Source organism: Notolabrus celidotus, chromosome 14 (assembly GCF_009762535.1).
Source record: "Notolabrus celidotus isolate fNotCel1 chromosome 14, fNotCel1.pri, whole genome shotgun sequence".
Taxonomy (NCBI): Eukaryota; Metazoa; Chordata; class Actinopteri; order Labriformes; family Labridae; genus Notolabrus; species Notolabrus celidotus.
Window position 1 is genome coordinate 24,742,435 of NC_048285.1, and position 9,580 is coordinate 24,752,014.

Below are 9,580 nucleotides of genomic sequence, written 5' to 3' on the forward strand. Positions count from 1 at the left end.
GTTTTTTTTTTTAAATAAAGTTTTGGGAATAATACCAAAAAAAAATCGTCAGTGGAACCTTTGGTCAAAAACGGGGAACATTTTATTGAGGCGGACCAAGATGGCCGCGCTGCGGACGGTAACAAGCTACCTTCGTCTCCTTAGGTAGGATGTTTACTCTCTTCAGAAAGCGTTCTAATTAAAAAGTTTGTCTTCAAATTTATAAAGTTATGATTGACTAACATTCCCTACATAGAAAAATGTAGCTTAATTTAATAAATTAAATGTGGAAAAAGAGTTTTACTTGTCAAAGCAGCGCTAACGACAAGAACCCCGGAACATGTCAGAATACATGTCAAACTTGTTTTTCATTTCTTTAAATAAACAATCCCAAAGCGATCATTGTCACGTTGTTAAGCTCCAGCTGTCAGTTGAGAACAAGTTTCAAACATTTCTGAATCGTTTTTTATGGGACAATGCCCCGAAACTTAACGACACATGTATTTAGGCGTATAAGTGTCTTTAATATACGTGATTTATATGTGTTGTCCAGGAGTTCTGCTCGTGTCCTGACAAGAAGCAGGAAACCGGGGACATGGACAAATGTTCTGTACACCAGTATAGCGTCTATGACCGTCGGCGGTGGGCTGTGTGCGATACCTTTTAGACAGGTGAGTCCGACACCAACTGGGGCCCAGACCCATTTAACACATGCAGCAAAAATCAACAGCATACAGTTCATATAATACATTTACTCACTTTTTCAGGTTGACAATCTCTCACATGATTCTCTGATCAAACGAGCAGCTTCTCTGGTGACCGACAGTTCAAGCACCTATCTCTCTCAGACCACCCTCGCTCTTATAGATGCCATCACAGAATATGCAAAGGTAAGTGTGAGATACAAGCTCCTGTTCTAGGATCTCCAGATCCTGTTTCAGAAAGATTTTATTCAAATATATTGAAGGGATTTTAAGAAAACCATCATTGGAAAAACAAATAGTTTTTAAATTAGAGGCCCTGTAAGGAGTTTTGGACTGGCTGAGAAACAGACTGAAAATGACACCGATGCCTCTTTATGGCCTTCAATAGCCAACAAGACTATCAGCAGCAACACTGATACCTTCTCTGTTGTCATTTTTAACGCCTGAAACCGCCCTGAAGGGGTAGGTGTCTGACCAGATGATGGACATCTCGTTTCAGAAACAGCCTTTATTTGACTGTTTTCATGGAAAATAATCACATTGCCTGATAAAGTTGACTGTCAAAAGACAACAGGATGAGGTTTTTGTTGAAAACACTACTTTTGCATGTTTAGGACAAGAGATAAGAGGTATCACTTTGTCCACAAGGGGGCGCCAGAATCGATACAAAACAAAAGTTCCTCACATCAGCTTTAAATGCCAGGATCAGGATTTCAAATACACATTCAGCTGATAAGATCAGGCTTAAACTACAGATGTTCAATGTGAGCAGTTTATAATAATAATAATAATAATAATAATAATAATAATACTTTTTATTTATATAGCGCTTTTCAGGAACTCACAGACACTGTACAACTGTTAAAAGCAATACAAGCAACAAACAAGGAACACAGATCAAACAAATCAAAACAACAATACAATCACAAATTAAAAGCTAACTTAAAAAGGTGAGTTTTTAAAAGAGATTTGAATGCTGAAGGGTCAGAGCAGTTTTGGATATGAGAGGGAAGTGAGTTCCAAAGGGTGGGGGCGGCTACGGAGAATGCTCTGTCCCCCCCAGGTTTACTATTCAGAGATTCACTTTTTACTCTGATACAGCAGGTGGCAGCATGCACCTTCAAAAAAAGTCTCACAAAAATGTTATGCCACCTCTTTTTGCTGCCAATGTATCCATTTATAAAGAGACTGCATTTTATGCCTACATCTGCTGTAGATCAACACAATAGGAATAGCTACTCAGAAAGTTAGTTTCATATGGAACAGTGTGGTACTTAAAGTGTTGAAAATACATTTCTCGCATCTACAGACCTGTTTCTGTGAATTTATCATCCATAATAGAAGAGGACTAGTTCATGATTCTTTTCTGAGTCACTTGCCACTTAGTATTTGAAGTTAAACCCCTCACACCCTGGACACAAATTCTTCAAACTCCTCCCCTCTGGCAGGCGCTACAGATCACTGTGTGCCAAAACAACCCGCCATAAGAACAGTTTCTTCCCCCAGGCTGTCACTCTGATGAAAACTAAAACATAACAAGGTCATACCTGTTGGATCAATACTCTCTGTAAATATACATGTAAATATACAATGCAACAATTCTCCAAGCAGAATTCCATATTTCTTTTTATTTTCTTATTTAACTACTATTTTTTTAATGTAAAAACTACCTCAGCTACTCACCACTGCACTATTATCATATTATTTTAGCCTGTACATATTAGTCATGTCTATTTGTTGTTTTTTTGTATTTATAGCTGATTCTATTGTTATTATATTTTATTTTTATTTGTATGTCTTATTCTTATGCCTTGTACAAAGAGAGCACAGTTTACCAAGTCAAATTCCTTGTGTGTTCAAGCATACCTGGCCAATAAAGCTGATTCTGATTCTGATTCTGATATTTTCTACGTCCTCCCTCTGCATGCTGACAGGCTGTGCACACACTCATCGCCCTCCAACGGCGATATTTGGACGCTTTGGGTAAAATGACTCCAGGAGAAGAGGACACAATCTGGCAGGTGATCATTAGCCAGCGTGCGGCGGTAAGTTTGTGTTGTCTTTGTTAGTAAGAACTTCTAGAAACAAAGCTGAGCAAAGCATTTATTTTTTCTGTTTATCATTCACCGCAACATAACTATGTCAGCAGACCCAGCAGAGAAACAATGTCGTAAGGTGTTTTGAATCCAGCTCAGGTTTTATGACTCTTTCTGCCTTGACAGGTTAGTGACAGACAAGACGAATGCAAGCGCTTCGAGTTAACCTGGATAACTGCATTCAAGCTGTGTGAAACTGCAGCAGAGGCGGCATACACATCAGGTGTGTAGAACTGTCTGAGTTGTGTGATTGAATGCTCAGGATGTGAGTTTTTCTCAGAAGTCTTATCCTGTAAATACAAATGTTTAGCTTTGAATCATCCTCTCTAAGCTTTGTATGTTGCCGTGTGTGCTGGCTCCTATTCAGCTGCTGTCAGTGTCCCACTTTGAATGGTGTGTGGATCATTTGGTGTCACTCAGCAGGCCTTTGTGTAAAACAAAATGGAGGTGATGGACTGCAGTGTCTGCTTAATGACCACACCTAATGTCTGAACTTGAGGTGGTGTTTTGTCAACCTTTGAAACATCTTTCAGCAATGCCCCTGTGTGTGTTTGCACGTGTGTGTCTCCAGGAGCTGAACACGCGTCCATCGGAGTGAGGACAAACATGCAGGTGGCCCAGACGCAGGTGGAGGAGGCACAGAAACTGTCAGCGGATGCAGATAAGAAGCTGGCTGCGGCTAAAGTAATGGAGGTTGAGAGGATGACACAGTATTCTGCATCCTTAGAGAATACTAATGAAGAGGAAGAGGTGCCTGAGGCTTATCTGAGAGAAGACTGAGACACATGCACTAAGGTGTTAGAAAACCAAGTCCAAGTTTTTTCCTTCTTTTACATGTTTGGCTGTGGGACATGTAGTCTTATATGTCTCTTTTTATCTGCACTTACGCTGCAATGCTGAAAAAGTGAATCGCTGATTTTGGGCCAATTTATCCATAAGGGTTTGGTCTTTAGTGACTATTTATTTGAATATTGGTTATCATCTGCTTCCAGTGCGTAGAGGATTGTTTTCTCTAAATGTGATTATTATGTGTTTTGTGCAGTATCATCTTTTGTGTTTTTTCTATGTCAAAGTTCACAGAATAAAGACAAGACACTGATCAAACACCATTTAGTTTACTTTTTGTCTTTTTTTAAATGCAGAATTTATTTCTTTTGAATTAACAATATTAATTTTTTTGTCAAATAATACTGTCAGGCCTTTTTTAAAACATGTTGATTTATATGTCTTTATAATATTTTTAACCATATTTCCACTTCGTAATGTTGTATAAAAAAGAGTTAAAAGTGGCATTCACCAGATTCCAAATTAAATATTGAAAGGATGTTCAACTTGCTAGATATCACTATCATGCTGCAAAATAATCACAGTTTGACGGCTGTGGCTCAGTGACGAGATTCGGTCGTCTATCAATCAGAAGGTTGGTGGTTCAGCTCCGGCAGTCACATGCTGAAGTGTTCTTGAGCAAGACACTGAACCCCAAATTGCTCCTGCTGTTCTTCAGCGGTGTGTGAATGTGTATGAATGAGATTAGTTAATACTGATGGTCCCTACTATATAGCAGCCTCTACCATCAATGAGTGAAGGGGTGAATGTGGGGATCAATAAAGTCTGTCTATACCCATCCACCCATCCATCCACCCATCCACCCATCCATCCATCCATCCATCTATCCATCTATCTATCTACCAAAGCGCTATATAAGTACAAGTCCATTTACCATTGTTATTGTGATACGAGTATTCACACTAAACATGGCGCTGTAGTTTAGTTCAGTTGGTAGATCGGGTGCCCCATGTACAGAAGCTGTAGTACTCGTACAGGTTGTGAGATAAATTCCTGGTCCAGACTTGATTTGATGCATGTCATCCCCCTCTCTCTGCCAACATTTCTACTCTCTAAAGCTGTCCTATCAAAATAAAGGCACAAGCTCAAAAAATAATCTTGATAAAAAAGTATTCTCAATAAAGACACTGCTAAAGTCAGACATTATTGCAATAAATAAAAAATACTTTATGTAAACTAGCAAACCTTTCTCACTCAAGATAGTTAAATTTGACCTGTTGGATGCAGGCCTGAGTAAAATAGCCATGTTTCCTCAGGTTATTTGGTGCCAAACACATCACACATTTTTAATATCATGTAGGACTAATATGTTTGCTGAAGTAACTGGAAGCCACTTTGTAAAAAAGTTAAACACAGACAATTAGCTGATGGAAACTTTTATTTGTTCATGGTTCAGTCTATTCATGTATCATAAAGATGCCATCCACACGCGTGTGAATCTTCAGATTAACTCCCCACTGATTCCCACGCATGATCCCCTGAGAACATCTTCAGTTTGGTGTTGCTTTACAGGTTATTTGTGTCTCTTTGTTTCACTCAACAACTTCACTTTCACTGCAAATTACCCATGTCCTGGGTCTCCCCTATGGAGCTTTTAGGCCGTTTATCAACTCCCCTTATGTCATCACTGATCCTTAAGTGTCAGCTCTTTCTATACCATCACAGAGGAAACAAACCGAGCTTTCTCTGTTCAGCGTTAAAAACTTGAGTTGTGATGTGTTTTGATGCACTTGACTCAGATTCAGCCCGAGCTAAAGTGTATGCAGATTGTCAAACATATAAACGCAGACTGTCTAATGCCATTTACAAGAGTGAAGAACTCCACAGATGAGACAAGTTTGGAATTTGGACGCTTTTCCAACGATACACAGTGAAACAGGGTTTTCTGGCTGTCATTTTGCCTTTGCAATTGTTCATATTGTTTTTTAGGAGACCCCACATTATTATATTCAGCGTAAATTGTGTGGGGTGAACTCCACAGTCATCATGCTATGCAATGAAATTCAAATTTGACTTGATTTTTTTCTTAACTGTCATTAGTTCCAGCTGAATCTGAGATGGTTTTCCCTTCAAAACACTATTACAGACATCAGATGTACATTATACTCTCTGTATTTCTGGGATGAATGTATATCTTATCTCCAGCAGGTGGCGATCTTCATACATTAGATCACTTTTTTCTTGCTTTAGTTTGATGCCCTGCTTTGCAGTTCCAGCTCTACCCCTCTGAAATGATTGTATTTGAGCCGTTATCTCTCCCTGTAATTACTTTGTATTTAAATTGGCATAGCTGTGACCTTCACTATGTTCTTTGGTGTGCAAAGCATTGCTTATAACTAGATACCCAAAGCGTCAGAGAATCCTAAATGCGAGTATTAAGCATACACTGGTGCATTTACCTACATTTGAATTTGGCACCTGTGTATCCAGACACACTGCAGTATAACACAACACCTTTCTGTTACAACTTTAGTTCATGCCATCATAGAATACCAGGGAAAGTTAATAATACAATCAAAATGCAAGGATCTTACTTACAAGTCTGTAACCATATCTACTCATCCAGTGACGTGAGTTTGCTTTGTAACAGGTACACCGTCTTAATTGTGTTCACGTCTGCCTTCCTAAAGGTCAGCGTGTGCTGCAGAGGGTCATTTCATTGGGAGCTCATTACAGCAAAGACCAACCAAAGTTGCAAACATGAGTGTGAAGCGTCAGCAGTGAGGTGACCTCTCCCTGCTAGATGGTCAAGCCCTGGCAGGGGATGGGACCATGAGAGTATCTACGGAGAGGGTGGGGGGTGAGGAGGGGGTTTTGAGGTGTGCAAAGACCAGCTCACCAATGTGACTAGTGAGGAATGTTGTGTTTAACAAAGGCTGTTTTCACAGACTGTAAAACCAAATGTCCCAGACAGTCTGTGTGGACGTGCACCCACTGGTCACAGGGGAGGTGGTGCCAGTGCAGCTTCGCCTGCCTGAAGGAAAAAGTAATGCTGCTTACGGAGTATTTATGCAGCATAAAATCTCAGTGAGGTAACCACAATTAGAAAGGTCATGGGCCATAAATGCTCATAAACTATTTAGTGCTACCAAGAGGACCAGTTATGCCAAATAGTTTTACAAAACCCTCTCTGCAACTAGATCAGCCAAATTGGTGATATCATTAACACATTAAATGTTTTTGTGGGAGAAAACAAGACGTGATATATCATCTTGTAAACACACATGGCTGCAGACTGCCCTGACTTTACGGTTCCAATGCAAAGTAGCCCAGGAGGGAGATTGATTGGTGAAAAGGGCAGCACTTTCACCTGGGGATTTATAGCTCTTTGAGGGTATAAATAAACCACCAGAGGGTAAAGAGGCAGGGGGTATACTGTGGTGACACATCATGGGTCATGCTTTAATCACGGTGAGGCTGAGCTGGAGGGAGGAGTGGGTTAAATTCTGCGGGGGACGGAGGCTCCCTTGAGAGCTCACATCCACCTGGTGAGGACCCTAACACAGGCGATGAAGACATCACTGCGGAGTGAAACGTGTAGCTCAACATGAGGGACTCACATTGAAACAAGATGTTTTGCTTATCTTCAGAAAAAAATTATGATGTTCACCTGAAACTGCTGAGGGAGCATGTTCATCAGTTCAGTGCACGATAATAATACTGTGCTGCACACAGCACAGGACTCCTGAAGTTGTGAAAGCTGTAATTATCTCAAAGAAGAAGAAGAACAATGCAAGAGAGAGTTTCATTACCACTTTGTTTTAGGACAGAGGAGTCTGAGTGTGTTTGTGTTTAAAGCTTGGGAGAGGAACCGTGAAGCAAGTAAGCTGCATGTGACTGCTCTGTCCTTCAGTAGCTGCCTGAGGTTTATATTAACTTTCACATTCACTTCCTTTTATTTCCCCCACAGTTATAAATAAAGTATATAACACTGGCTACACATCATCGACTTAACAGATGGCTATCATCATCATGATTGTAAGGTATTAAGTGTAACTTGTAGCACTATACTGGTAGAATTTGGACTGCCTTGCGGTATAAATAATGTTTGTATTTCTCATTTGTGGATGTTTATTGTTTTATTTCTTGGTAGAGTCTTTACATGTCCAGAACATTTGTATTTTATGTCATTTAGCAGTCTGCATGTACTAAATGTAGTAGTTTCTTCACATAACATTTATGTGTTGTAAACCTGTTTTTCACTCCACCATTAACTTGAAGATTGATTTTTTTTTTCATATGAGCCAGAGAGTCCTTCCAAACATATAAAGATTAAGAACCTCCACCTCTAAAAAGACTGGACATATTGTTCAGGGAGGCTACTGTGTAACTAGTTGAAGGCCTGATTGCTGAAACACCCATGGGAAGGGCCAAAAACAGATAAATGTTCAGTGTCTCCTTGAGCAAGACAATGAGCCTTTTATCTGTTCAGCCACTGCTGTGAAGAATATAATCATGCTTAAAAGTAAACAGTTATTTACAATTATGGTTTCATTGCCGTGTAATGTGCTGGAAAATACCAGTTTTGCAGTGGTTGAATGAGGGGATTACCCATGGATCCAAAGCAAATGTCACTCTTATTTCAATCTTTTTCACAGAGAGATAATCACATTAAAAACATTATTTTATGTGGTATCTAATTATTTCCTCTGTTCTAAACATGATCAGTTTAACCCTTTAGATGTCTCTGTCAAACATACATCTCCCACTCTCTGTAAATTCCCTAAGCGTTAAATATTAACATGATGTAGCACTTTTCATTAGCGAATATGCATAATTTAAGTGCAGTATAAACTGAAATAGAAAATGCTTTACACTAGATACCATGACAATTGAGGGCCCTACATGTAGGCAACAAAGCCACTGTCACTTAAGGTCCCTTATCATGTCACTCAGTGTTGTGTGTTAGCTTTGCAAACAGTATTAACCAAATAAATGCTCAATAAATTAGATTACCAAACACTAATTGCCGCTAAAGCCCGCAGGCCCCCTGAGATGTCGGGGCCCAAAGGCAGCTGTCTATTTTTTCCACCCCCCTCTAATGGTTTCTTAAGAAGTAATCCTCTGAAGCTACTGCCGTACTAATACTACTGCTATGGTGTACTGTGTTATTAATTCACTCAATCTCAGTGATTTCCAAACTTGGGGGCATGACCCCTGGAGGCCGGGGAAGGCAGAGTTGTGACAGGGGGGACGTTGCAAAGCTTGACAAAATCTGTAAACATTTTTGCACTGCTAGCAAAGCATTGCCAAAAAAAATAAAATAATTCAAAACACACGTAACAGACGCCGTGGCACCTTAAAAAAAGGGAAGTGTCTTTTTTCAATTGTTCAGAGTGGTTATTGCAAATGAAACAAAGGATTTCTTGTAGATGATTTTGCGGGTCAGTGGGGCTTTTACACCTGCCTGATGGTAGTAACTCCCTCATGGCTTATACTTTACTACTAGGCTTATAAAAAGCCCACCTGCCCTGTTTAAGGCTGCTGCAATATAATCTACAAAAATATTCAAAAATAGACATGGCATTTTGACCAACAACTGCCATATAATCTACAATAATATTCCAAAAGAGACATGGCATTTTGACCAATATTTTGACCAACAACTGCCATATAATCTACAATAATATTTGAAAAGAGACATGGCATTTTGACAAATATTTTGACCAACAATTGCCATATAATCTACAATGATATTCAAAAAGAGACATGGCATTTTGACCAATATTTTGACCAACAACTGCCATATAATCTACAATACTATTCCAGAAGAGACATGGCATTTTGACCAATATTTTGACCAACAACTACCATATAATCTACAATAATATTCAAAAAGAGACATGGCATTTTGACCAACAACTGCCATATAATCTACTATAATATTCAAAAAGAGACATGGCATTTTGACCAACAGAAAAACAACTTTTAAAGTAGGCACAGGAATACAACTGC

General features: G+C 39.4%; 1 protein-coding gene across 1 annotated transcript; it reads left to right on the plus strand.

The window, feature by feature from the left end:
- Positions 1-10: 10 nt before the first annotated feature.
- On the plus strand, positions 11-3,888 carry LOC117825741 (diablo homolog, mitochondrial-like). Its single transcript, XM_034701671.1, has 6 exons — positions 11-144; positions 533-650; positions 747-869; positions 2,618-2,728; positions 2,906-3,002; positions 3,351-3,888. Exons 1-6 carry the CDS (start codon positions 101-103, stop codon positions 3,557-3,559), a joined length of 702 nt encoding a protein of 233 aa, XP_034557562.1. The 5' UTR covers positions 11-100; the 3' UTR covers positions 3,560-3,888.
- Positions 3,889-9,580: the final 5,692 nt, after the last annotated feature.

Coding starts and splice junctions, on each gene's coding strand:
- LOC117825741 (XM_034701671.1), top strand. CDS start 101: ATGGCCGCGCTGCGGACGGTAACAAGCTACCTTCGTCTCCTTAG. Junction 651..746: donor GTGCGATACCTTTTAGACAG/GTGAGTCCGACA, acceptor TCACTTTTTCAG/GTTGACAATCTCTCACATGA. Junction 3,003..3,350: donor AGAGGCGGCATACACATCAG/GTGTGTAGAACT, acceptor GTGTGTCTCCAG/GAGCTGAACACGCGTCCATC.